Source organism: Lagopus muta, chromosome 22 (assembly GCF_023343835.1).
Source record: "Lagopus muta isolate bLagMut1 chromosome 22, bLagMut1 primary, whole genome shotgun sequence".
NCBI lineage: Eukaryota > Metazoa > Chordata > Aves > Galliformes > Phasianidae > Lagopus > Lagopus muta.
In genome coordinates, this window is record NC_064454.1 from 1670853 (window position 1) to 1698627 (window position 27775).

The window sequence follows — 27775 nt, forward strand, 5'->3', positions numbered from 1 at the left end:
AGGAAAGTGCTGGCACCAAAATGAGCCAGGCTGCCAGCTCTGTGTCTATGCCTTGGGTTGTATTTCATATACACACGCATTTTCAAGCTGTGCTTGCAGCCTTTGCTGAGGCTTGAAATCACATCAAAACCGGTGTCTCTGCAACAGGGCCTTAATTTGCCATTAAACAAACCCAGACTGCTGGAAAGGCTGTGAGGATGTGCACGCCTCGGGTGCCTGGGAGTGGAAAAGTCCGTGCTTCCCTCTGGGCACAGAATCAGCCTGCATGGAAACAGAGCAGCAGATAGAGACCCACCTGGGCACCTTCCCATGCAGCCTGTCCCGGTGTCTGCGTGCTCATCACTGGCAGTAAATTTGGTCCTTGGCCTCAGACAAATGCTGAGACCTCTTCATCATTCTCCCTTTAGCTGTCTTCCTCTACTGGATTCCATCCATGATGGGATGCTTCTTTCCCCTGATAGCATCAGCAGCCTCAGCCTCCTCGCAGCCCCAGGCCCTGCTCTGATGATCACAGTGCATTTAGTGGCTATGAGGAAACCCCTCTCTTCCTTTACACTCCTTACAGCGTGCCCTGGGCTCTCAGCAGACACTTTGGATGCTAACACTCCCTGTGTGCACCCTGCGGTGGCCTTGGGGATGCAGGGAGGCTGCGCTCCTGCCGAGCAGCTGGAAGCACCACCTGGTTGAAGCCCTGTGATGGAGCTGGGGCAGAGCAGCGTGGGATGCGCTGGTCCTGGAGAGAGAGGAGCTCTGGGGTACCGTGGTGCGTAACACAAGACGTGGTGTTTCACAGCAGAAGCCCACCGATCTCCGTACTGAACTCCTGAAGGAGAACAAGAGCAAATCCCAGAGACCCCGACCAGCGCATCCTGCTGAACAGACCCACCTCAAAACCTTTCCAGCTCCCAGCCCGGCCCCCGCTCAGCTCCCCGAGTTGCAGCAGTCTCCTTCAGCCCCGCGGGTAGGTAAGGAACCCCCTCCAGTTCTGCAGCACGGAGCCGGGGTGCAAAGTCCGGCTTCCTCCGTCCCTTCCCGCAGGCGCCGGGGGAAGGCGGCAGCGATTCCCGGGCGGAGCGCTCCTCTCCCGGCCCCGCTCCTCTCCCGGCCCCGCTCCGCTCCCGGCCCCCCGCACCGGAGTGGCTGCTGCGAGGCCAAGCCGCGCCCCGCTCCCCCCGGCCCCGCTGTATATAAAGGCGATGCGCCCCAGAAGGCAGGTAGCGGCGGGGCAGGCGGCTCGAGCGGCCGCTCCGCTCCCTCCAGCCGAGTTTTAGCAAAAAGAAGGAGGGACGGAGGAAGCAGCAGCAGCAGCAGCAGCAGCAGCAGCAGCAGGGACTGGCTCCTGCTTTCTCCCCCCATGTGAGCCGGGACGATGCTGCCGCTGCTGCTGCCGCTGCTGCTGGGCGCCCGCGCGCTGAGCGCACCCCCGGGGGACACGGCGGTGGTCACCCCGCTCCGCCTCGACCCCGACATCAACGGGCGGCCCTACTTCAGGCGCGGCCCCGCCGAGGCCGTGGTGTTCCAGCTGTCGGCTTTCGGGGAGGATTTCTACCTGCATCTCTCCCCCGACGCCGGATTCATCGCCCCCGCCTTCGCCGCGCACTACCTGGGCTCCGCGCCCGGTGCCTCCCGTCCCCATCACCTCCGCCACTGCTTCTACTCGGGGGATGTCAACGCCGACCGAGAGTCCTTCGCCGCTCTCAGCCTCTGCGGGGGGCTCCGGGGGGCTTTCGGCTACCGGGGAGCCGAGTACACCATCAGCCCGCTGCCGGGAGCGGAGCACGGCGGGGCTCATCGCCTGCAGCGCCGCAACGTCGCCCACCCGCTGGGTGCCTCCGCGTCGCGCTGCGCGGTGGGCTCCGGGCTCACCCCGGGGGTGCTGCAGGCTCTGGAGAAATACCGGGGGAGAGCGGCCGGGGGGAAGGCAGGAGGGAGAACCAAACGCTTTGCCTCCGTGCCCCGATACGTGGAGACCTTGGTGGTGGCCGATGAGTCCATGGTGAAGTTCCACGGGGATGACTTGCAGCACTACCTGCTCACCCTCATGGCCACGGCCGCCCGCCTCTACAAGCACCCCAGCATCCGCAACCCCATCCAGATCTCCGTCGTCAAGTTCCTCCTCATCGGGCAGGACGACAAAGGGCCCAAAGTCACCAGCAACGCCGCCCTCACCCTCCGCAACTTCTGTGCCTGGCAGAAGAAGTGGAACAAAGTCAGCGACAAGCACCCCGAGTACTGGGACACCGCCATCCTCTTCACCAAGCAGGTGGGTGCGGATCCTTGGGGAAGGGTGGACGACCCAGCAGGGCTGCCCTCCTCCCCTTCAGGTGTCCTGCACCCTGCCACCCCTCCTGTGTCCCTACCACCCTGCACCCCTCTCCCAAGGAGCTCGCTGTCTGGGTTGGATGGTTGGGAGGGAGTCAGCACTGCAGAAATCTGACAGGGGAGCGAGGCCAGGAGGTGCACAGAGGCAGGTTGCCCATGCACCCATGAAACTGCCACTCAGCCCCCCGTTGGCAGCCAGCTCTGCCACCCAAAATGCAGGGCCTGAGCAGGGCAGTGACACCTGCCAAGAAAAAGCCTCTCCCTGCTTCCTCTGAGTCATGCACGAGGTCCTCCTGAGAACCTGGAGCTCTCCTCTTTGCCCTGGCTGCTCCACGTGGACTGAATTCAGGGCTGGAAGGACAGCCAGCACTCAGCCCAGGGAACAGAGCCTGCTGCATCCCTGCTGGGCTGCAAGGAGGCTTTGCTGTGCTGCCCTTGTTTCTTGCTAGAAATGTCACCATGATAGGCAACCAGCAGCACCAGCCCCCAGTTGCTGTAGGGAGGGGAAGAGGATGCACCCCTTTCAAGGGGACACAGTCACATTTCACCCCAAACACAGCGGGTTTGGCCAGCAGCGGCAGTTCGCATTTTCTCTTTCCCCTGTCCCTGCCCAGATGTCTTTGGATTAGGGACAGGTCAGGAACTCTGCTCAGCAATTCTGAGGCCATTCCCAAAACTTCTTTCCAAGTCAAGCACACGTGGGTGGGAAGGGCGTAGCTTCCAGCTCACTCAGCACGTGTTAGCAGCAGTGATGCTGTGCGGGACGTGAGACCCCGGCCCCAGCAGGGGCTGCATCCCCTGGCCGGGTGTAAATCTGCTGGAGCTGCTCCTGCCTGCACCAGCCAGCTGTGAAAGGGAGGAGGCAGCTCCGTGGCTGGTGGAAGCCTGGTGAGGTCAGCGGAGCTGCACGTGGGACAGAGCTGGTCCCAGAGATCTGACAGCCTCTCCATCCTGCAGCATGCAGCATGGCCGGGCTGCATTTTTTACACATTGCTAAGCCATCCATTTCTGAAATCCCAAGGCAAGCTCCATGCAAAGGCACACGATCAAGGAGACATCTGCCTTCCTTGAACGCATCCATCTGTGGTCCCCCGACACCCCAGCGCTTATCTCCCTGCCAAAAAGCTGTTACATAAGACCCCGACTTAAGTTTCACTTCGAGCTCGGTTGATCGGCAGTTTCCAGTTGTGTCAACGCGTTGCTGATGGATGGGCTGTACTGCCTGCACTCCCTGCGCCAGACCTCGGATTCGCCTTTGGGGAGCTCAGTGCTGCTCGGCTGGGTGGTGTGGATGTGCCGTGGGATTTCTGCCTTCCTACCTGAGCTGGTGCATGCTGGAAGGACTGCAGAGCACTCATCCTGCTGATGCCCCTTGGAAATGATGGTGCAAATCACAGAGAAACGTTTGACCGCAATTTTCATCATCCCCAACCTTGATGTCCACCAGCTGTAACAGCAAAGGCTTGCTGAGCCTGCCATCAGCTGAAGGGATATTGCACCAAAGGATGTCTCGCAGTAGCTTGGCATCACGGGGGAGTTTAGAAACCCAACAGTTTCAGCACTTTGAGGAGCTCACATTTTTGGGATTGCTTTGGACACATGCACTGGGGAGCATCGACAGTTGGGAGAGCGCTTGTGTGATGGCCTTGGCCTCTGAGCATGGGAATGAAGGTAAAAGCCACAGGGATCCCCCTCAGGTGACCTGCAGACCATCTCGAGAAGCTTGCAAGAAGAACAGCCTTTGGAAGGTGTCCAGGGATGAAGCTAGGGCTCCTGGTTTTATTTCTGGCCGTCTGCACACAGAGGACGTGCCAGGTGTCAGTGCTTGGGTAGCCCTCTTCCCATCCTGGTGTTCGCCCAGGAGTTCCTTCCCTGCCCTCCTCCCATTCCCCTACTGCTGCTCCCATTCCACTCCCTCAGCCCCAGAGATACATTTGAGGGGTTTTAGGACCCCTTCATTAGAGCCCAGAGCTGCTTCCCCTGGGGCTGTGATTGGGTTCTGAGCCTGGGCAGGGGGGTGATGGAATGCCCCACAAAGAGCTGCTCCTTCCTGCAGCCCCACAGCCAGCAGGCGAGGCTGGCTGAGAATGAGAAGTGGGTCAGTGTGTCAGCGCAGGTGCTGGGCTGGGAGCCAACAGCTCTCTGTGCCGGCCAGGAAACAGGAACTCCTAAAAGAGCAATGAATAGGGAGTGGCTGCTCCTCCTCACCTCCGTGGGGCACCCCATGCACCCCACATCACCTCCAAACCCACAGCGCTGGCACTGTGGCATCCTTCTCACAGCCAGGTGTAGCTCTGGACCTCACGCTGGCTGGGATGTGCTGGTTCCCACTGCGGGATGGGGATACTGTGCATGAGACAGGACCTGGGATTCAATGGGGTCCCAGTGGATGTGGAAAGCTGTTGTGAAGCAGAGTTGAAGCTGTTTATAAGACAGGGTTTTCCACCAGCTACAGCAGCCAGGATGGATTCTGGGCTCAGCTGTTGGAGCCTCCTCACCACCTCACAGCACCTTGCCAGCCCCACACCCCATGCCTCGGCTGCTCCTCTCCCACGAGAGCGGTCCTGTCTGCTTTTTGCAGCCCTGCAGCTGCTGCTAAACCCATCTCAGCTCTGGCCGGGGCTCTCTGGCGTTCTTGGGGCCATTACCGATAGCTGAACCTGCCTGCATGGGAATGCCTTCAGCCTGGAAACCTTGCTGGAAATGTTGGCAGAGTGGCTCCTGTGAGGTTTCTAGCAACACAGGAACGTTGGCTGGCTGGGAGCTGAGCATGAATCACTCTTATTTATAGCATGGGAGCACCCGGACAGTCCCTTACGTTTTCTTTTCATGTGGAAAGCTGCAGCAGTTCTCCCTGCCCTGTGCACAGCTGCCACTACAGCTCCATGGGATGAAATACCCCAGGGGTGAAGCTGCAGGGATCCATCCACCCTGCTGTGCTGCTTTGGGGTGTGCTGGCCAAAGGCAGTGATTGCAGATTGAGAAGAAATCACAGCACTGCCCATCCAGGAGAACACGGCAGTGGATGAGAGCAGGGTTTGGCTGAGCCCAGGATGGGCAGTGTTGCCTTTGGGGTTGGCACAATATCTTTTGGAGAGGAGTGGAGGGATGGGAGCATCTGAGGTTAACTGCTGGGCTGCGGCATGTCCTCAGCCAGCAGCTTTTGGTTTGCAGTAGCACCTGTGGATGCTGGGGGTGGCATCCTCCTGTGGTGCTGGGGTCTGGGCTGGTTCATTGCATCAGCTGGGCGTGCTTGCTCCTGGAGAAACATCAGTTGTCATTGAGGACACAGGAGCAGTTCCCTTAGCATGCTGGGCCTGCTTTGGGAGCTTCTTATCACTAGGAAATGGAGAGATGGCTCAGCTGTCAGCCAGGGCCAGGTCTTTCCACTGGCCTGTCTGGGTCCAGACCTTGAGCTCATAGAAGGACGGAGCCAAGCTGGCTCCTCTGCGCCGAAATGGGCTCCACCCTGCCTGGAGGAAACGCTGACACCGAAGGCACAGGAGGATGCTGTGTGTAACAAAAGGGTCACATGCAAAAATGCCACTGAGTCACCATCCCTGGAGGTGTTCCAGAACCACGGAGACGTGGCACTGAGGAACACTGTCAGTGGGCATGGTGAATGATTTTGTGATTCTGTGTTTCCTCTGCGCCCTGGGGCTGCGAGGTCCCCATTCTCTGCAACTGACACCTGCCCAGCAGATCTGGGGCCGGGTCCTCCGGAGGTAAAGGGGCTGTGGTGGGAATAGGACCAAGTACCAACCCCAAGATTAACCCCTTACTTCTCCACAGGACCTGTGCGGTGCCACCACCTGTGACACGCTGGGCATGGCCGACGTGGGCACCATGTGTGACCCCAAGCGCAGCTGCTCCGTCATTGAGGACGATGGGTTGCCCTCAGCTTTCACCACGGCCCACGAGCTGGGTAAGGCATGCCTGGGGGCTCTGCGTCCCAGAACACCGGGGGGATGCAGTGCACCACAAGCCCTGCATTTTTAGAGAAATCGCATTTTTGGTCTGAGGGCTGTGCTTGCAATGGATGTGCTGCCCTGCCTCATGTCCTCAGTGTCACCAAGCCTCATCCTCCAGCCCTGCTTAGTAATCAGGAGCAGCAGCAAAGTTCAAAATAGCCCCAGTTCAGCCTACGGAAGGCCAGACAATGACAGGCATCCGGAGAGGGGAAACTCCACCTCAGCTGGGGGGAGGAAAGGGCTGAGAAAGTGAAAGGCATCACTGTTGTGATTGCTGGGTTTCCAGAATTTGAGAATCCTGAAATAGCAGAGAGGGATGCTGAGGGCGCACCGACTTCTGGAGACACTTGTGTGGTTCTGCAGGGTGAAGGAAGAGCTCTGATCTCCTTTTCTTTGAGGTTTCCTTAGACCTTCCTCAAATGATGGCCATCCATGATGCAGATGGGAGAGCATGTTGGAAAGGCTTGGGGTGCTGCAGTCAGGGTGGCTCACATGTGCCTGTCTTGCAGCTCCCAGCATCCATGTTCAGCTCAAGCCAGGGCTTTTGCAAGCTCTGTGCTTCCCCAGGCAGCTCCTTCTCCTCTTGAGCTGCCCACAGCCTTTGCAGTTGTTACAAGGAATACCATGCTCCTTGCCTCAGTTTCCCCCTCTACACACAGCAATGCCAACTGGGATTATTCACGTTCTCTCCCTTTCCATCTCCCAGGCCACGTCTTCAACATGCCCCACGACAACGTGAAGGCCTGTGAGGAGGTCTTTGGCCGGCTGAAGACCAACCACATGATGTCTCCCACCCTCATCCAGATCGATCGTGCCAACCCCTGGTCAGCCTGCAGTGCTGCCATCATCACCGACTTCCTTGACAGCGGCCACGGTGAGCTCTTCTTGTTCTCCTATCCTTGTCCCCACGCTGTCCTTATCCCTGTGACGGTGATGGGGACAAGCTGTTGGGGTAGGCAGCAAATTTCTCCTTGCTCTCCCAATAAATCGAGAAGGAAACAGAGAGCTGAGTGGTGTTTCAGTGGGCTGAGCTGGGGCTGAATGCGAGGTAGCTCCAGTCCCATGAGGATCGGCTCAATGTTCCCCTCCCTGCTTCCTCAGGAGACTGCTTGCTGGACCAGCCCTCCAACCCCATCCCGCTGCCCGAGGACCTGCCGGGAACGAGCTACAGCCTGAACCAGCAGTGCGAGCTGGCCTTCGGTGTGGGCTCCAAGCCCTGCCCCTACATGCAGTACTGTGCCAAGCTCTGGTGCACCGGCAAAGCACGCGGGCAGATCGTGTGCCAGACACGGCACTTCCCCTGGGCTGATGGCACCGGCTGTGGGGAGGGACGCTTCTGCCTGAAAGGAGCCTGCGTGGAGAGGCACAATGTCAGCAAGTACAGGGTGAGTACCTGCGAGTCCAAAAATGCCCTGTAGACGATCGCTTGGCACTTCTGCACGGGTGCTGGCTGAGCAGTCTCCAGCGGGGTCCTACAAAGGGACAATAATGGAGGAAGGTGAGGAGAGAGCAGGGATAGACAGTGCAAGCAGGCTGCTCTGCCTGTCCCATAGAAGATCTGGGATAGGCAAGCCCGCAGATTTTGCTTGCAAATGCATCTAGCAAAAGGATAGCTGTGAGTCCAGAGAGGGGCAGAGATGGAAGCCATGGGGACAGCAGATGACGCTGTGCCACGTCCCTGCAGGTGGATGGCGGCTGGGCCAAGTGGGCGCCCTATGGCACGTGCTCGCGGACATGCGGCGGTGGGGTGCAGCTGGCCAAGCGCGAGTGCACCAACCCTGTGCCTGCCAACGGGGGCTCCTACTGCGAGGGTGTCCGCGTCAAGTACCGCTCCTGCAACCTGGAGCCCTGCTCGGCTGCAGGTAAGGGCAAAACTTGCCAAAATTCATGACCTGACATCAAAAGGCGCTGAGCCAAAGGGGAGCCTGGCTTCTCGTGCGTGTTGGTGCCTGTGAGCTGAGTGGGATGAGCTGATTGCAGCTGTGAATCCTCTGCTCAACCCACTGCAGAGGCACTGCTTGCATCTCCAGACCAGCTGAATTCTGGCAGAGTCGAGCCGCCAGCACACCAAAACCCCAGACTTGCCACAGCTCCTTGGGTGGGGTGGAGGAGAGCCAATGTCCAAATGTCAAGTTCTTTGATTGTTTCAAAGCGCTTGGAAACACGGTGGAAACATGCCCCTAAATGTGCCCCCTGCAAATGTCAGAGGTGGCCTTGCCATTTGCAGTTCCCTGGCATCCTTGTGTCACTGCATTGTGCAAGGAGCAAAATGTTTCAGAGTTGCTGCGCTGAGGCTGCGGGCTTTGCACGGCCGCCCTTAACAAGCAGTAACACCTGCCCTAGGGCAGTGGTCTGTGCCCCGTCTGATGCACACTGTGTTCCTTTCAGTGCCAGGAAAGAGCTTCCGAGAAGAGCAGTGCGAGGCATTCAATGGCTACGGCCACAGCACCAACCGCCTCACTGCCTCCGTCTCCTGGGTTCCCAAGTACTCTGGCGTCTCACCCCGGGACAAATGCAAGCTCATCTGCCGGGCGAATGGCACGGGGTACTTCTATGTGCTGGCACCCAAGGTTGGTGAGGGCTGGGTGGGCTGCAGGAGGACTCCAGTGCATGAAGCAATTGTCTGTGCTTGGTGGACAGATGGATTTTTGTGGGTTAGAAAAGATGGGAATCCATCAGGCTGGGTTGAATCAGCGCGTGTGCATCCACTTATTTTCTTCAGTGGTGGATTGGGTTCGTGGAGGGTCTTCCTCTGGGTTCATAGAACTGCCTGTAGGGTATGCCTATGGTCCTGCTGAGAGGCTGGAGCAGAGGATGATAGTTATTGCACTGAGGAAGTGGTTCACCTCCTGGTCTGGAGCCCCGTTGCATTAGCATAAAGACAGTGATGTAGCAGAAGCAGTACTGCATGGCTCTTCTCAGAGACCCCAGAATGCCCAATTGCAAAGCAGAGAGTGAGCACGGTACATGCCAGCACCTCCTGAGGTCCTGCTGGGCTGATGCTGAGCGGCTGCAGTGGGACAACTGTGGGGTGATGCAGGGTACAGCTGTTGTCTTGCTCGCTCTCCTGCAGGTCGTGGATGGCACCCCGTGCTCCCCAGATTCCACCTCGGTCTGTGTCCAGGGCAAATGCATCAAAGCGGGCTGTGATGGGAAGCTGGGCTCCAAGAAGAAATTTGACAAGTGCAGTGTATGTGGAGGAGACAATAGGAGCTGCAAGAAGGTCTCGGGCTTATTCACCAAACCCATGTAAGTACTGGGGGGACCACATGTGAGTTCTTCTCCCCTGTAGGGTGGACGCAAGAAGGTGGTGGGGATGGTGACGATCAAATCCTCCAAAGTGCCTGCTCTGAAGTAGTAGTGCATGCTAACAAGCCCATGGCTTCTAGTGACGGAGCCAGCTCTGGCACAGCCACACTGCTGAGCTTCTCGTGTCTGGGTGAGCACAGCCTAGATGAAACTCAGCGTGCAGAAATAAATCTTCATGGGATGGAGGAGATAAGCTTAGGGTTGGAACTGCTGCCATCGCAGCGGGTGGGAGATGGCGACACCTGCAGCTCCGTGCCTCATGGCTTGTCCTGCCTGCTTCCTCCTTCCAGGCACGGCTACAACTTCGTGGTGGTGATCCCCGCCGGAGCTTCCAACATTGACATCCGCCAGCGGGGCTACAAAGGGCTGATCAGCGACGACAACTACCTGGCGCTGAAGAACGGGCAGGGCAAGTACCTGCTGAACGGGCACTTCATCGTCTCGGCCGTGGAGCGGGACCTGATGGTGAAGGGCAGCGTGCTGCGGTACAGCGGCACCGGCACTGCTGTTGAGAGCCTGCAAGCCTTCAAACCCATCCAGGAGCCCTTGACTTTGGAGGTGCTCTCTGTGGGGAAAATGACCCCTCCCCGGGTGCGCTACTCCTTCTACCTCCCCAAGGAGAGCAAGGATGACAAAACCTCCTACAAGAAGGAGGGCAAAGCTCCTCCGGATCTCAACAACAGCGTCCTCAGCTTGTCCAACCGCTTGGATGGGGGCAGGCCGACCTACAAGCGTCCCTCCTACAAGTGGGCAGCGGGCGGCTGGGAGGCGTGCTCTGTCACCTGTGGCAGTGGGCTGCAGAAGCGAGCGGTGGCTTGCCATGACTCCTATGGCCACCCAGCCTCCGAGTGCGAGGCTGCCCAAAGGCCGGTCGAGGTGCGGTCGTGCGGGGAGCCCTGCCCGGCCTGGGAAGCGGGACCGTGGGCTCCTTGCTCCAAGAGCTGTGGGAGAGGCTTCAAGAGGAGGATGCTGAAGTGCGTGGCCTCCGGTGGGAGACTGCTGCCCCGGGAGAGTTGCAGTTTTCGGAGGAAGCCGCAGGAGCTGGATTTCTGCACCTTAAGGCCATGCTGAGCTGTGCCAGTGAGGATGAACATGGTGTTTCTCGGGCAGCGGCCATGGGTGGGGAGAAGGGGAGATGTCCATAGCACATATCGAATGAGGGTAAAAAAGGGAAAACAAACAAATGAAAAATAAAGGGACCTGGGTGCGGGGAAGGGCGCACAACCAGGTGATGAGAGGGCTTTCACCGAGCAGGTTGCTCGGAGGTGAGCAGGAACCAACCTACCTCGAAGCTGCCGCACACACAGGGACCCACGGCTGGGAGCCGGAGGACAGACAGACGGAAATCACTGCCAGGATGGCCCCAAGGACACACAGAGGGGACAGCCCCGCATGGCTCAGACAACGCCTGCCCCGTCTTCCCAGGGCCAAGCCTACCTCCCCCTTCCCCGATTTTCTGTGTGGGACCAAGCCAATTTACCTACACAATGATGGCAAGTTGTACTGCCCAACAGGGTGCTGGGTTTTGTAGGGACTGTTACCTTCAGGGCTTGCAAGCCTTTGCAGCTGTGTGCATGTCAACGGGGATCCCAAGTGCCAGGCTGGGAGGTGGTGGCTTGATTCTCATTTTCTCCTCATGTTTATGATCTGACCAGTGTATATTTTATGGTGCTTAACTCTGTGTTGTTTAACATGCTCCCTGTGCTGGATGCAAACCTGGCATGGAGGGAATAGCATTGCTTCCAGCAGAGCCCCTCCTGGGGCTAAGGTTTTCCTATGGTGCTCTGGGGAGGCTGAGACTGGCTCTTGGCTAAATGGGTGCCCAGAGCACAGCCTGATGCTCGTTTACACCCTGGTGCAGGGAAGGGTGTAAAGCTCTTTGGGACTAAAAGGGATCACAGTGGAGGTTCAATGTGAGCAGTAATTGCAGAAATGACCAACTGTACTGTAGCATCATAGTGCGGTGCCTGGGAGCATCCCTGCCTGTTGCTGGTGCTTGACTCTGCTCTGAAAATGGTGCTCACAGGGCCAGCACGCCATGCCCAGGCACTCTGCTGCCTGCCCCATTCCAAGCTTCAGGGTTATTTGGGGCTGTTCTGATCCTCCTGCTCCTGCAGAGCATCCACAACCAGCTGCATCCTCCTGGGTTTTGTGCTAGGGCTCATTCCATACCTCTGCAGTGTCTGCAGGCTGTCTTACCTCATCACAACCCTGCCACACACCTTCCACCATAAGCCTTCTGCTCAGATCAAACCATCAAGGATCATTTCACATTTTGCTTTCCCACTGATGAAGGTCCCTTGGAGGGAGCTTGCTATGGACCTCTTGACCGAGATATGTCACTATTGGGAAGAGCAGAAGGGTCGACCCCAATTTTTGGGTAGGCTGCTGTCTCAGCAGTGAGATGCTTGGAGTCTGCTCAGCACATGTGGAAGCTCTTCATGCTCCACCAAGCCTCCAGCAGTGGTCAGAAGGGTCCCAAGGAACAGCACAAACGTTCTCATGGAGACCTTTCCCACCAGCTTAGCACATTTCTTGTGATACTGTTTGCAGACCCACCCTCCTAGATTTGTGTAATTCTTTTTTGAGCACAATAATATTTCTGGTCTCCGCGATGCTTGATAGAGCCAGGAGCAGATGTTGTGGTTGCTTTGCACAGCGGGGACGGGATTTAATGTTCTAGGAAATCCCTTCCAGGTCTACATTCCCATGAATGCATCATCCATTTTCTGGACAGTTTTCCTGCGTAGCCGAGCCTGCAGTGCTTTCGTTTGGGGACAGAGCTCCAAGGAGCTGCCCTTTGCGTCTTGCCATCAAATCGATGGTTTCCAAGCCACCGAGGAACTGTCATCCTTGTCCGATGGGGGCGAAGGATGGGGTGGGAGGGACTTCTTGAGTGCAGTTCTTTTGCCAAGTGTGCAGCAAAAGGATGGAGATGCCTATTGTACTGGCTGCTTTGTGTATACCATGTATACTAAACATCGATCTCTGCTGTTTGTGCATCAATAGCAAACCTGAAATAAAACCGTATTTAAAGATCCACCTTGCTCCAGGGGGCTGTTTGTGCCCCCTTGTGTGTTTGCTTGGGCAGCGTTGGCAGAGTACATCCTGGCTTATTGCAGCCCCTGCTCATTCACTGGAGGAAAAACATTGGAAGGTCCAAACACATTATTCTGAATATTATGGCAATTTGTCTTGCTTCTGCTGTAGAATTTGTAGTTGGCAAAAAAAAAACAAACCCCAAAACATCATGTTGGATGAATCCATGCAATGGCAGGACTTGCCTGCACCTGGGAGCGATTGCAGCGAGGCTGTGCCACGAGGCTGGTTTTGCTTTAGCCTGGGATCGGGATATTCTTCAGTCAGAATCACAGCAATATAGAACATAGAGTTAAATGGATGAATGCAAACTGGAACAGTGCTCTCACATCCTGGAACAACCGTGTCCGTGCATACCACGAGCTGGGAGTACCCATTCCCGACGTGCTCCTCTGGCGTCATTCATTCCGTCCACAGAGCAAAGCAGGAGCCTCTTTCCCACCACCTCCAGTGGGCCCAGGGAAGGCTGGGGGGTTGCTAGGTGCTTACAAAACACTCAGCAGCTCCCAGCCCTCCTCTGGGCCAGCGGTGAGATAAGGCACTGCCTGCTAATGGGCCACGTCTGCTGAGGGATGCCTGATGTCACTGCCTCAGCTTTTATTTCCCCCTGAACAATTGCAACTTTCTGTGCAGCTATGCTGTAACCCTTTGGCAGCTTTTATGAGGTTTTTTTTGGTTTTTTTTTGCATAAGGCAGAGCACATTTCCAATACCAAAGCAAAGCACAACAGCCCTGACTGAACACCTTCCCCTCTGCAGCCCGGTGACAGACAGCTCTGCCTCACCCCATGAGAAGCTCAGTTTCAGCCCCAAGAAATCCCACTCTGCAGCAGCTCCAACTGCACACAGCTTTATTAGCAACAGAGGGCTTGCACTTCCGGGGCTCAGCAATAGCCATATGTAACCTGAACAAATCACCCAGAGAGATAAAAACGTGCACAAAGGAAACATTTACCTGGGAGGGAAGGAAGAAGCCAAGCGCTGATGCCAGAACCCCAGTTCAAAGGGAAGGTCTGTGTTTAGCCAAGTTGTGGTCTGTTTGCTCAGGGCCCTGCTTTGCTGGGAAGGCTGCAATTACTTAACGGCTCAGGGATAAGGGCAGGCACCTGGAGCGGGGTGGGGACAAGGTGAGCTCCTGGGGAGGGAGGAGCAAAGCTGCAGCCATGTGGAAGTATGGGGGTGGCAGACATGAGGATGCAGGGCACGTTGCTTGTTCCAAACTGCTGGGACACTTGCATTTGGTTTCCCCCCATTATTTTAGCCTCCCACCCCTTTCTTTGTTCCTGTATGCTTCTCCAGACATCAGCTTTTGCAGAAAGGTGCTGGGTTGGGCAAGATTCTGCTCTCACCCCCTGTACCTTTCCTTACAAACAGAAAGCAAAAAGCATGAGAATAGAATCCACCCTCGTGGCATAGCTGGTATTCACAATGAGACATTCAGAGCTTCAGCCTCTTATAGCAGCACCTATATTGTAAGTCATGCTCCTTGCACGATGTCACACACTGGGGTCTTGCTGGGCAGGAATGTCCCATGGTGCCAGATTGAGTGTTGTGCCCCAAAGCTGCCCCTCACTGAGCCCAGGCACTGAGGATCCCTTTGGAGGAGGGAACACCCCCTTTCTGTTATCATTGCCATTAATGTTGCTCTTTCTTTCTGCCTGGAGACAAAAGCACCACCAGACATATTGGGAACAAACAGTGCTAATGGGGAACACGTGGCCCAGCCAGCAGCAACGCTCACGTGAAAATACTGATGTGGAGCAGCGATGGGGCACAAAAATGCATTTCTATGCCAGGATAATTGATTCCCCCTTTGCCACCATAGGCTGCCGGTCACTTGCAGCAGACTAAACTTCCCCCCATCATCTTCCCCAGCCAGTAAACTGACACGTTCCCACAAGAATCCATGTGAGTTTTGTTTTTTTTCCCCTGTATTTTTTCTAATTATACAACTCAACCAGTGCCAAAATCTGTCTGGCCAACTCGAATCTGGCAGCGGAGCTCCTGCACACAGGGCCAAGAGAATCACCTCCTTGCTGAAGGGCAGCAGGTTGGGAATGTACTCAGACAGAGCTCTTTGCAAGGCTCCAAACGGAGATTTCTATGCATGCATACACCTCCAGAGGAAGGTTGGCATTGGCTGCCCGTGTCAGCACTGTGCCTGGAGGTGAAGGCATGAGCTGAGCCCATCAGATGGCTGCTAATGACTGCAGCCCTTAGCTAGGGAAAGCACCTGGAAATGGCAGCATGGGGCAGTGGTGTGAGCCCCCAGCCCTTCCTGAGGACAGTGCTGTTGGGTTTGGTGTAATTAATATCAGCTGGGGGACAGAAGGGCTCCCAAGGGCTTATTTAATGTGGCTTGATTATTTATTTTTTGAAGTGTTTTATTTTCCCCCTTGTAAATGAATTTAGCGCTGAGGAGAGGTGTTGGATTGGCAGCTCTGGAAATACAAGCCCTGAAGGGCACATGTTTTGGAGTCCTGCAAGTAACAGCACTGCATGCGATCCAGGCGTGAGGGCAATGACTTGCAGTCACTGCAACAGCTGCTATGTGCTCTGCACTCATTGACATTGCTGTGAGAAAGCAGAGCACACTGCCCACGGCCACCAGGCAGACTTCTCAGTGTCCCTGCACTGCTTTGGCCTGTCATGCAATGCCACATTGTTTGCACTGCATTCCAAGTGCAGTGTGCAGGCTCCAAATAGCAGAAATACGTGTTGGCAAGACCCTGGTCACTGCAGGGACCCAACCATAGAATCATAGAATCATAGAATCATAGAATCACCAAGGTTGGAAAAGACCTAAAAGCTCATCCAGTCCAACCGTTCACCTATTACCAATAGCTCCCACTAAACCACGTCCCTCAACACAACATCCAGCCTTTCCTTGAACACCCCCCAATGACATGTGCTGTCCAGAAGCAGCCCCATGTGCTGTGTGGATGCGGTCAGGACATCTGGAGTGGGGATGGAGGGGAAAGTGCAGTGAGGTATGGTGATCTACGTGGGCATCTCGTACACCCAGGGAGTTTGGGAAAAGCCAGCATCCCCGTGCTCTGAGTGAAATTTCCTGCAGACACCCAGGGTCAGGGCTCTGAGCACCTTGTGGAGCTGTGGGTGTCCCTGTTCAGTGCAGAAGAGATGGGACTGGATGGCCTGGAAAGGTCCCTTCCAACACAAACCATTCTATGACTCCATGGTTCTAAGAAAGTTGGGTGTCCAAAGGCTTCATCTACCTTTGGGCTCCCTCTGGATTTAGGAGGAGGTGATGGGTTTTGGGGTATCACCATGGTGAAGCACTGCCTTGATCGGGGCAGTCCCAAGGTGCCCATTAACCCCTGTCTTCAGCACTTACTTTTGAGGTGAGGAAAAACGACCACAGAGGGAAACAGGGACTGAAAGACAAGGAGAACCTGGACGGTGCTGTTTTATCCCAAAGGCAGAGAAAAGGAAACAAGGCAAAGGAATGAAAACAAGGGAAACCTCAAGAGGGAGACGTGCTTGGCAGCCCCTACTGCCTCGCTCTGCAAACACGGAGCAGCTGTTATCCCACCTGGACCTGGATGCTGGCTTCTCTGCATCCCTGGTGCGTCATGGAGCAGTGGAGATGCTCCACGAGTGCTCAGGGCACAGGTAATGCACAGCCCTGAGAGGTGATGGGGAGAAAGAAAAACACTTTTATGTTGTTCAGAGTGAGCTCTTTCTTTCTCTATTTTAATTTTCGGTTGGATGAAGCTGTGGGGAATGTGCTCCCTTTTGAGAAGGAACTCTTTGGGTTGTTCCCTTTTTCTTTGTGATCTACATTACCAGTTTTGGGGTTTTTCAGGGCCAAACTGCATGTGCCATCACCCCTGTGCCCAGCAGAAATCACCAACCCATCACCCCCAGTTCCCATTGCCCTCGCTGGCTCTGTATTTAATGCATTACATGGGAAAGCAGAGCTGGTCACTTGGCCCCAGTGGTGGCGTTGGGTTTTTCTTTGTGGTTTAAGGCCAAGCTAAAGGGCAAAGGGATTTGGGAAATGAGTGGTGCTTCGGGGTGGGCGCTGGCTCTGGGTAATCCCTAATCCCACAGCATGTGGAGAAATCCTGGCTTTGGGACACCACAAACACCATCAATCCATGTCAGCGTAGCGGGGTGGAAACAAAATAGGGGGAATTTGCTTCATAGGAGGGGAAGAAGCACGAGGCAAGGTTTGAATCGCAGGGGCTGCGTGTGAAGGAGAACAGAGCTGGCAAAAATGAAGGGAAACACTCAAACCCCTCCATCCGTGGGAAAAGATGGGGTGGACGCAGCCCCTCTGGGGGACAACCTAAAATCTAGGGGCTGCTTGCAATGGAATGGTTCCTATTTGTCTGGGGAAAAGCGACGTCTGCTCCAATTAGTGCGTTGCGTGCGCGTGCCGGGGAGGAGATGTTTTTGTTTCCTCTTAGGAAGAGAGAAAAGAATTAATAACAACAACAACAACAACAACAACAACAACAAAGCACGAAACGAGCTCTGTTGCAAAGCCAGAGTGCTGTGTCAGAGAGACCGGGATCCAAATGGTTTCTCTTGAGCCCTCCAAGAGGAACGGAGCATCCAACGCGGCTGGAAAACGGAGCACTACCTCCTAAAGCTGTCCTGGGGGAGGCCTTCAGTTGTTGAGGATGATTTTACAACTCCCCACAGCTGGGAGTTCAGGAGGAGATGCCGACGGGGGCTCTGGAAGGGTTAAAACCATTCCGCCTGTTCGCACTGTTCCTTCTTAATATCGCCCTTGAATAAACAAACAGGCGAATCCCACCCTCTCCCCGGAGACTCGTACTTGGCTTGTTTCAGAGAACAAATGATAATTATTTGCCTTCATTTATTTATTTATTTAAAATTTCATTGTCTCCTTTCGGCAGCCATCGGGATTGAGGAAACCGAGTGACAAAATGAACAAGGGAAGCCATAAACTCGAATTAAACAAATCACTGATAAGCCCAGAGCAGAAAGGAGATAAAAACCCGATGACATTCCCCTCGTGGCACAGAGGCTGGAGATGTTGATAAAGCACAGGGAGACGGATGGATGCAGCCAATGGATGCCAGTAGGTTAGGAGATGCAGGTGCAGCCGTGTCCTCCTTGTTCTAGACATTAGGACTGGCTTTTTGGGGATAGGTCAGGAAAATATCAGATAGATCAGGACGTTTGCAAGAAATTCCATTGCTTTGCTGTAGCAGAGGCTGGCTGGCTGCAGGGGATACGCAAAGCACTTCACATCCTCAGGATTCAGCCCTTTGTCTGCTCCTCTGCTTCTTTCCAAGGACCAGTTTCAGTTTCTGGGGAGGAGAGCAGTGCTGCATCACACAGCTGCCCAGGGGAGGTGGGGGTATCACCATTCCTGGGGGTGTTGCAGAGCTGTAGGGATGTGGCACTGAAGGATGTGGGCAGTGGGCACGGTGTGGTGGGTTGGGTGGGGATGAAACAAAAAGAGTAAAGGAGAGGTGGTGCTGCTGTGGATGTGATGGCATTCATGTGGTTGGAGCTGCACCGAGCATCCCCCAGGCATTCCCACACCTCAGCAAAGAGACTCCACGTTTTCCTTCTTTGGGAATGGGATTCGTGTGCCTTTCCCCTAATCTCCCATCTGAGAGCCCCTCAGAGCCGATAATGAAAGACTTCCCCCTGCATCAGGATTGCTGCTTTGCGAGATTAAAAACTGCCCCTGAAGGAATCCCCCAGCCATAACAAAGCCATTTGCTAAGATAACATTAGTTCAGCATTGGGGCTGCTCATGGCACGCTCAGAGGAAGCACTCAGATGGCTCCTGTGGCCCTGACTAAAACCAAATGCATCCACAGACCAAAGGGACCACCTGGCACATTCCATGGATGCCTTAAGTCACTTACTGGGTTGAACTGGGAAAATCACTTCTAGACATGCCTAACGGAGGGAGAAAGCAGAGCACAAGTTTGTGCCCTTTTGCACGTGATGGCAATGGGATGCTTTCACAGCAAGAGGGATTTGGGGACAGGATGGCGGGAAGAGCTGCTACTGTTGGATGGGGTTGCATCACTGCAGGGGAAGGGAGAAGGAAAACAGGAGTTTGGAATCAGGGTGAAATTCCTCCTGGCTCTCTGCTTTCTTCAGAAATAAAAATACCCCAAATAGCCTGAGAACGAGGCTGCTCAGCAGATGGTACTTTGCCCCTTTTGGGATGCTTTCTATCTTTGCAGCTGGGAATCCATTATGGGAATCTGATCCCAGGAGGCTGCAGAGCTGCAGGCCCAGGAGCTTGGGTAGCTTGGGAAATTTGCAGTTGTGCCCTGCCCTGAACCTTGGATGTGAGCCCAGCTCTGATCTCGCTCCATCCGAGTGCCACTGAGCCCCTTCCCCAGGCTGCAGCTCCCCAGCCAGCCAAGCTCTGCAAAGCCACCCCAGATCCCACAGTCTCTTTCTGTCCCAAACCATGTCCCAGTCCCCAGCTTCTTTGGCGGACTGCTGCATCCAAGCACGCACCATATGTGCTCTCATCAAAGCATTTCCCAGTTTCCTTTCCCAGCACTGGTGGCTTCCTCCAACCTTTTCTTGGCTGTCCCTATTTCTGGGGACATCTTGTGCTCAGCACACTCTATGGATGAATTTTCCATGAATTTTTAGGAACACTTGGTGAGAAGTGCAGTGATTCCGTCCAAAGCTGGGAGCAGATGTTGGAGAGATGCATTTTGGTGCTCACCAGTCACCTGCTCAGCATCTCCTGCACTGCATGTGGGAGCAGGAGCAACAGGGACGAAATGTTTTCAGAGCTATGAGACATTGTGGGAAAGCTAGCTGAGCTCTGAACAGCTTCTTCCTTTGGGTTTCCTTTGAAAGTAACTCCCAGTTTAGCGCCTGCTTTGCAGAGCTGTGCCTGCAATGGTGCCTGAGCCCAGAAATCAGGGTGTGATTTGGGGTTGTGCTGTAGGCTGCAAAGGATGGAGAGGAAGGCTGCATCCCTTGGGATGCTCTCAAGTGCTTAAATGGTTTGTGTTTACGAGAGCTAAAAATATTTCCTAAGGGAGGGAGAGGGGACAGAAGGTCTGTTTGCTCTGTTATCGCTTATAGGCTCTGTTTTGGAATGAGGCTTAAATAGAAATAACATGGTATTGAAGGTTAAGTAAAACACAATCAAGCAGCATCCCTGCGTGGCACAGGGCAGCTGGGATGAGCAAAGCCCCTGCATGGCCCTGGGGACAGAATAGGGACGGGGATCCCAGCCCTCAGAGCTGCCATGCATCCCATGGCCATGCTGGTACCTTGCTCAGCAATGCCTGGGTTCCTGCCCTGCACTGCAAACTGCAGCTGGGCCAGGAGTTTCTTGATTGAGCTTTTCTTCCCCCCGGACTCAGCTGAAAAATAGGAATCTAGGGACACTGCCCATGGGAAGAGGTTCTGATGGATGCTCTGGAAGCAAGGGGCTGGGGTCTCCTCCAGATGGGTCACATCACTCACGGTGAGCTCAGGGTTTGCAGCAGGGTGAGAGGGGGGCAGCGCTGCTCAAGCTTTCTTTTTAAAGGGCATTCTGTTTCCAGTGTGAAAAGGGAATAAATCAATGACTCTCATCGTCCTGAGAAAGGCATGTCTGTGCCCCTGCACCATGAGACCCTTGTGTTGCCCCCTGTGACACTGTGTTGGTGATGCACCAACAGACACAGGCTGGGCATTGTGCAATGTGTTCCCAACAGCCCAGCAGTGCCCAGCCACGCTGCAGAGCATCAGCACGGCCCCCCCAGTGCCATGATCCCCTTGGGCAATCAATGGGACATTGTCTGGGGAGAGCACTGGGTGACATACAGCAGAGTGGAGCGGTGGCACAGAGGTCAGGAACGTGAGGACGGTCCAAGTGCCTTTCCCCTGCACTCATTAATTCTATACGTTTTGCATAAATTCCAGCACAACGAGGAATTTGGGAGTGCTACCAACCCATCTGCTTTGAACCGGCACTCTGGTTTGCAGGAAGGAATGTTACTGGGAACAACTCCGTGCCTAAAATTGGGTCTGATCCAAATCTTGCTGCTTCACCCTTCTTTCTGCCTTGAGCTGAGACCAAACCTGGGACTGAGAAGAAACTTGGGAAAGAGAAGAAAGTTGAGCAACCTGGGGCTGCATTCACATCTGAGCCTCCCAGCTTACCCTGATGCTTCCAGCCCCTTGCAGATGGATGGGCAGTGCTGGTGATGGAGGAGACAGAGCCAGATCCTGGCTGGGGAGTTTAGAGAAAGAACTTGTAAATGGAGAAAGTGATGAGCATACAGGGATGCCTTTCCAACAGCCAGGAGCAGAAGAAATCGGGAGCTGACACCCATCTTGGAGGGTCGTGTGTCTCCTGATGGGCCGAAGGACCATCTGGTGAAAGGATGAGGTCTTTAGAAGATGCCCATGGCAGCAAGAAGGCAACACAGGGACTGAGTGGCTCTGCTTTCCAATTCCTGCTTTGTGCACAGGGTCTGACTTTCCCAGCTTGAATTCCTCGTGTCTATTCAGACCATGTCTGACTTCCATCCCAGGCACGTCTGTGCGGCTGCTTAGGGAAAACAAAGCTGGGAGGACAGAGATAACATTGCTGATGTTGGAAATCTGTGCATCCCTTGGTGCTGGGAGATACCTACAGCAAGTAGGGAACTTTCTATGAAAAATCACAGGTTTTGCTAAGGCTCTCAGGAAAACACTGCTCTCCTGCCAACCTCACATCACATCAGTGCTTTGTAGACAAGATCTCCCTCTGTGCCCTGCACGGATGGATGTGTTTTTGCCTTGGCTCCACCAAACAGCCGTGAGTCAGCTAATCCAAACCAAACAGCGCGGGGAGCGGGAGGTCAGCCCAGTGCACGGCTGTGAACTCAGAAACAGCACCTCGAGCAGAACCAGGGATAAAATCACAGCACCACGAGCAGGGCAGTGCTGGGTGTCAGCGAGGACTGGTGCCAGGTCAGGGAGCACCCGGTGTGACACTGGGAGATGGTGACTTTTCCCATCCCCTCTGCAACCTTTCTATGCAGATGCTTCCCACCAAGAAGCCTCTGCATTCACTTCACCACTGCCTTCTTGTTGCATCCCTCTTATTTTTGGGGTCATTTTCACCCCTGTTTTGCTGGCTCCCCTTTCTTTCTTACCCTTCTCTCCTCCAAAAGCATCCCTTGGACACACTTATGCAGAGAAAAAAGTCCTTCCAGCCAGCTGCCAGCTCTGCCTTTGGCCTCTTGCTCCGGTTTCATGTTTGACTCTAATCCCACAATTTATACAGCGGAGCCCTGGGCCAAACCCAGCGTCTCAGGAACCTGCCAGAAACCTCAGCTTTTCCTAAGCTCTATAAACAGTTTCCTGCCTCCATCCCTGCACCTGCTGCCCATGCCGTGCTGCTGGCCAGGGATGCTGGTGGCATCCTGAGGATGGTGGTACCCTGGGGATGGTGGTACTGTAGGGATGGTGGTACTGTAGGGATGGTGGTACCCCCAGGAGGGACAGGATGCCCAGGGGTGCTGCTCTGCTGGATGGGATGCCCTGTGCTGCATCCCCTTCACTCTGCTTGGCAATATCTGGGGGCTGTGAAACACTCACCCAAAGCATGAGCAGTGAAAGAGTTCGATTCCTCAGAGCATCTCAGGGCAACCTGGGAAGAAGTAGACAAGGAGTTAGGGGAGGCAGGGACAAGAAGAGACGTGTAGGTGTCCCAGACACCAGCAATGGCTGCTGGTGTGCAATACAATCTTTTGAAGTGGAGCTGCAATGTATTTCTTCATGTTAGTTTCCTTCCCCTATGTTTTCAGAACAACTAAAATCCCAGCGATGCAAACAAGCAGCAGGAGTGGGGCCTGGGGAAAGCACAGAGTGGGGAGATCTCTTCTTATTGTGCTTCTAAAACGCAGTGAGGACACTGCAAATTACGGAGCACCATCTGCTGGCACGTTATTTATTGACTGCCTCTTTCCTTGTGATGCAGCACTGGGGCAGCACTGAAGCAGCTGGGGGCATTATACAAGGGTGAACCCAAAGCACGGTGAGATGAGAAAACCAGTGGGCAGAACGTGCTGGGTAAATGCACAGAGGCAAAATCCCACTCGCTCCATCGAGGGCAGGACTTCACCCATAAACCTCACCCTAATGGGGAGTTCAGAGCTTAAATTCATTAAACTGATGGTGTCCTTCCTGAGCGCGAGATTAAAACCAGGAGACTTTGCAGGTCTCTGCTGGCAGCATTCGGGGCTCCAGTCGAACGGGACATAAAGCCATTTCCTCCTGTATAAATCACCTGAATGCTTTTAGCTCACCCCGAGGCCCAAAACAATGCTTTCAGCTCAGGTTTGCTCCTTGGTAATGCGTGCTGGCAGCTGGCCCCATCAGTCTCCGGCACAGACATGTAACTCAAGCCTCTGACAAGTGCTGATTTAGAGCTTCAGCCAGTAAATCAGCATAAAATCATCGGAGTGCTTGCTCATATTTTTCCAAGTGGGGCTTTCTCACATGCAAGGCAAAAGGTCCTGGGACCCAGTGCTCACTATGGGACACCAACCGCAGGCTGCTGTGTCCTGGACCCTGCAAACTGCTGTCAAATCCACACAGTGTGCAGGATGGAGATGCTGGGAAAGCAGTGCAAGAGGGCTTTCTGCTGTGGAAGCTGTTTGTGCATGCATGAAGTTGGCATTGCACAGCTTTGGAAGCCCTTTGCAGCGCAGGGAGCTGAGGGTGCACTAGTGGGCTGTGTTGTGCTATACGGGATGATGCTGGGCCACTGTAAATGAGCCAAGGGCTGTGTTTCCCAGCATGGATTTCTCTCCCGTGGGCTCTTCTGCTGGCACTAAGGGAATGGGAAATTTGCAGTACTTCAAAGCCCCTCTGCCACTCTAGACTGTGTGATCCAAGCCAAAGTGCAGCCCCAATCCATCATCCAAAGAGGGATGTTTGTGTATGTGTGTGCAATGACAGACTGGAGAGACCCGGAGCTGAAAGCCAGATGCTTTCCCCAGAAATAAAACGGGTTAAGGGCTTTAAAATGCAGGAAGAGCCTGTGAAGGAAGCACCACTGCAGTCAGTGGCTGTGACAGCCCTGGCCCTGGGTCCCAGCATCCCAACAAGCATCGACTGCCATCCTGTGTGCTGAGGGGAGACAAAAGGACACGACCCAGACCTCTCAATCATTCCACATCAGTAAGTCCTTAATGGGGGCAGAGAACTGCAGAAGTCAGCATCCCCCATGGGTTACAGCTAACGCTTCTCCAAACAAACACCCATCAGATGCTGATAAAAAGTTGCTTTCCGTAAACACTCTGTTTATTGCACTGTCCCACTGATTCCTCTGCTGTCAAAACAGACAGGCAAACGAGAGCAGGGCTGAAACCCATCCCAAAGTCCTACCAAGCTGTGAAAGCATTTGGTGACTTTGTTCCTGGCTTGGATTTCTTTCTTTTTTTTTTTAAATTGTTTGGATTTGGTCACAAGCAGGAAAAGCTGATCTCATGACAGCTGAAAAAGCCCCGTGAGAGCCCGAGCTGTGAGATCTGATGTCACGCACGGGCAGTCCAGGAGGGAAGGAAACCTCTGTGTCAGCCCAGAAAAGCAGGCAGCTCAGCTCGCCTTGCCTCCAGGCAGCTCTTGGTGGCACGTGGATGCCCGAGGCTTGTGCCTGAATGGTCAGCCCCAGGGAGGGGCTGGGGGTCCCACCAACATCCCATCCAAAACCTGCCCGAGAGGTTGGCACGCAGGCTGAGTCAATGGAAATAGGGTGACAGAGCCATTCAGGTTGGAACAGACCTCTAAGAACATCCCATCCAACTGCTGTCCCACCCCACCGTGCTCACTGCCCACCTCCCTCAGTGCCACATCCCCACGGCTCTGCAACACCCCCAGGGATGGGGACTCCACATTGGGGAGCCTGTAAACATCAGTGCCAGCTGCCACCCAGAAATGGGGGAACAGCAGTTGTCAGAGAGCTCAGAACCCCCTCAGCTGCCAGGTGCTGCGCTGTGCACACGTGAAGGTGTTTCAGTGCAGGGAAGCATTCAGGCTCAGGCTCTCGTTCCCAAAAGCCGATGCAAAGAATCCTGTTTCACTCTCTACACTGCGATTAGCCACGTGTACAATGGGCTGACCGCTGGTATGCGTGGCAATGCCAGAAGTAAATGAAACTCCTCCCTGGGGAGAGGGCTCCATTGCTTTTGGCTGCTGAATTTGTGAAGTTTTTTCACTGTTTTGTTCTTTTTTTCCCCCCAAAATGCCTCCTTGGAAAACGCCTCTGGATTTTGATGTGAAGAAAAAATAAACCCAATGCTTTTGGTTGTGCAAGGAAAGAAGGAGGAAAAAAAAAGAAATCATTGATATTTTTGAAAGCTGGATGATTTAACCAAACATGGGAGAAATTGAATAGCATCCATGGCCATTGGATGTGCTTAAAAGAGCTCCGTGAGCCTCCTGACAGGAGAGCAGCCTGCTGACACCTTTCACATGCAATGAGTGCAGCTCACTGCTGCAACAGGAATAAGCCATGGGGAGGGAGCCTGGGTGCTGGGAAGGCAAGGATACAGAGGGCTGTCCCGCCTCAATGCACTCTTGTGCTGTGGGCTGCCTCTATTCTGTGCTCATACACTGCAAGAAAGGGATGGGGGCAAAAAGGGCATGAAAGAGAAATGGACAAGAAAGTGAGAAGTGGTGGTTTGCACTCTTTAATTTCCTTATCCAAGTGGAAGCTGCTCTGGTAATGTGTGCAAGGAGTGAATACCTCCAAATCTTCCCAGCAAATGAATAAAACCAATAATATTCACAGAGCGTGGATTCGACTGATTTCCCTCCGTGTGTTTGGACTGAGATCTGACAGCTCTGGATCCAAAGGGGAGATCTGTGTTCGACTTCCTTGGCTCTGGATCACACCTAAGGAGCTCGTGTTTGAGCAGCATCACCAAAGGCCCTACCAACACACCTCCATTGAACGTTGGGTCACTTTTCCCTTCTGGTCCACAAATAAATTATCTGCCAATAAATGGAACCAGAAGTGGCTTGGCCAGATGTTCTGCTGGGGCCCCAGGGAGTCGTGGTGCAGAAAGGGTAAAATAGGGGGAAAGAGAGAGAAAAAAAAAAAAAAGAAGGCAAATAAAAGATAAAATACGAACATGGCAGCTCCATTGGCTGCTCAATGCCGGCGTGGGACCCCCGGCTGCAGCAGCTGTGCCCATTATGGGGTGAGGTGCAATGCCCCAGCTGGGAGGCCGTGCCAAAAGCAGGATATGGGAAAAGACCATTTTCAAACACAGATGGATTAAACCTTGATTCCTTTTTAAATGAGATTTTAATGCGCTGGCTGCACGCGGCCGATGGATATGGGAGATGCTGGCTGGACATGAGATGGGTTGGGGTTGAGTGTCCCCAGGGCACCTTGCTGACCCCATGGTCTCCCATGGGAGAGGCACACTTTGGTGTCCCTGTGCTCTCAGCCCTTGTGCTGAGCTGCAAACCCTGGAGCACAACGCTCTGCAACCCACCAGAACCTACAGACGGGAGATGGACAGATGGAGCAGAAGGACCTTTGATTTTGTTGTGTTTTTCCAGCTGGAAAGAGAAAGAGAAAAGAGAACGTTCCCACAGAGGAAACACTATTTACTTTTTTTTTTTTTGCTTTTTTTTTTGCTTTTTTATTGTGGTGGAGCTGAACTGTAACAAGTCACTTTAGCTCTGTTGAACGCAGGATTTTCTCACTTTCCGGTAAACTGCAGTTACCATGGAGAGCTCTGAGACAAGCCAAAGGCAAAACATTGGAAACTACACCCAAACTCACCGCAGCCATATCAAACAGTTAATTAGAAAGGCCGTCCATGTGTTTCCCATTCCCTGGAATGGTTTGAATCAATTGCCCCGTGATTTATCACCTGTTTTCTGTGCGAACGGTTCAGCTCTGCTCTCGTGCATGTGTTGGAAGGGGGATCTGTGCTGTGCAGCAAAGGAGGGGAGGGAGATATTAAGGACTTACAAAAAAAAACAAAACCCAACAAAAAACAATCATCAAACAACCAATTCTGCTCCTTCCTCCAGTCTAAATCTCCCCCCGGAATGATATGCTCTGGATTCTGGTGGGATTTCTATCCCTTGGCAACTGAGAAAAAAGGAGAGACAGCTTTTGATTTTGGAGCACGGAGGATTACAGCTCACCGGGCCATGGCAGGGCTGTGCTGTGCAGGGCCCAGATAGGATTCAGTCCCAGCTGCTTCTCTCCCCTTCCCTGTCCCCATCCCTGCATGAAGCAGAGCCCATCCGGATAGGTGGCTGCAGATCCTCATCCCTGGGTTGCATCTCCTTTCCAGGAACGCTTTTCCCCACTTATCTCATGCCTTAAAACCCACAGACCACGGGGTTCCCCCTTGGTGGCCCATGCATCCCGTTGCCACCCTGCTGGCAGGCATGCAGTGATGGCTGATGGGCAGTTGGTGAAGCCTTAATGCCCAGAGCTAAATTCCCAGTTGGGCTTCATCCCCGCTCCCCCTTCACAAGGCATGGGGAGAACACACCTTGGTCCTGCCTTGTGCCAAGAGCTTCTATGCAGAGTTGGTTTCTCCTAGCATCCAAAAGCAGCAAAGAGATGGTTTGGAGGAGATCCCTCTGACCTTCAGCTCTTTCCAAAGCACGCTGACCTGATTTTTCCACTGCCATCTGCATCGCTGCCCTTTGGGGTCGGGTGAGGTTGTGAGCCACTGCAGTCCCCTCCGGTGGTGTGGGTTCCTCCAGGAAAGTTTGTGGGGATGGCTGGGATGGACACGGTGTTATCAGCAGCCATTCCCCCACGCTATGCTCCAGTGAAGCGCTCTGACCGAGGTGTGTGGGGCTGATTGGAAACCCTGCACATTTATCTAACCCATCCCCCAAAGCAGCTGTTGGCCTGAAAGGTGGCTGCTCCTCTCGCGCTCCGCATTCCACCTTTCCTGCCAAGAGTGGGGGAGAGAGGGAATAAAAGCTGCTCTCCTATCATTAGCAGATGATTGAAAAACCTTTCAGCTCCCCGAGCCAAGCGTGGGAGATAGCAGTCCTGCAAGACAGGAGCCGAGAAGCCCACAGCAGCAGATGGTGGGAAGAGGCAGGGACTCCCCTCCA

At 54.3% G+C, this 27775-nt stretch overlaps 2 protein-coding genes across 10 annotated transcripts in view; one reads left to right on the top strand and one right to left on the bottom strand.

Moving 5' to 3' along the window:
• The first annotated feature begins 1231 nt into the window (after positions 1 to 1231).
• On the top strand, positions 1232 to 13726 carry ADAMTS15 (ADAM metallopeptidase with thrombospondin type 1 motif 15). The gene is made up of 8 exons (XM_048968214.1): positions 1232 to 2263; positions 6115 to 6247; positions 7000 to 7167; positions 7395 to 7678; positions 7978 to 8155; positions 8682 to 8863; positions 9367 to 9542; positions 9893 to 13726. Exons 1-8 carry the CDS (start codon positions 1370 to 1372, stop codon positions 10671 to 10673), a joined length of 2796 nt encoding a protein of 931 aa, XP_048824171.1. The 5' UTR covers positions 1232 to 1369; the 3' UTR covers positions 10674 to 13726.
• Positions 13727 to 17561: 3835 nt separating this feature from the next.
• The window catches only part of LOC125703586 (uncharacterized), a 71286-nt gene continuing 61072 nt past the window's right edge, over positions 17562 to 27775 (bottom strand). For 2 of the 9 annotated variants that reach the window (XR_007380903.1, XM_048968255.1), the window contains 2 exons: positions 22265 to 22316; positions 17562 to 18006 (listed from right to left, as the gene is read on the bottom strand). Coding sequence is in view for 3 of the 9 variants with exons in the window: in XM_048968255.1 (XP_048824212.1) it covers positions 17957 to 18006; positions 22265 to 22316 (102 nt within the window). In the remaining 6 variants the exon portion in view is untranslated. Of the gene's footprint in view, positions 21247 to 22264; positions 22317 to 27195; positions 27501 to 27775 lie in introns of those variants that run through there. The other 7 variants (XR_007380901.1, XR_007380899.1, XR_007380902.1 and 4 more) reach the window with 7 other exon arrangements.

Excerpts from the sequence above, each read along its gene's own strand:
- ADAMTS15 (XM_048968214.1), top strand. The coding sequence starts at position 1,370 with ATGCTGCCGCTGCTGCTGCCGCTGCTGCTGGGCGCCCGCGCGCTGAGC. Across the intron at positions 8,156-8,681 it reads GGAGCCCTGCTCGGCTGCAG|TGCCAGGAAAGAGCTTCCGA; the intron begins GTAAGGGCAAAA and ends TGTTCCTTTCAG. Across the intron at positions 8,864-9,366 it reads TCTATGTGCTGGCACCCAAG|GTCGTGGATGGCACCCCGTG; the intron begins GTTGGTGAGGGC and ends GCTCTCCTGCAG.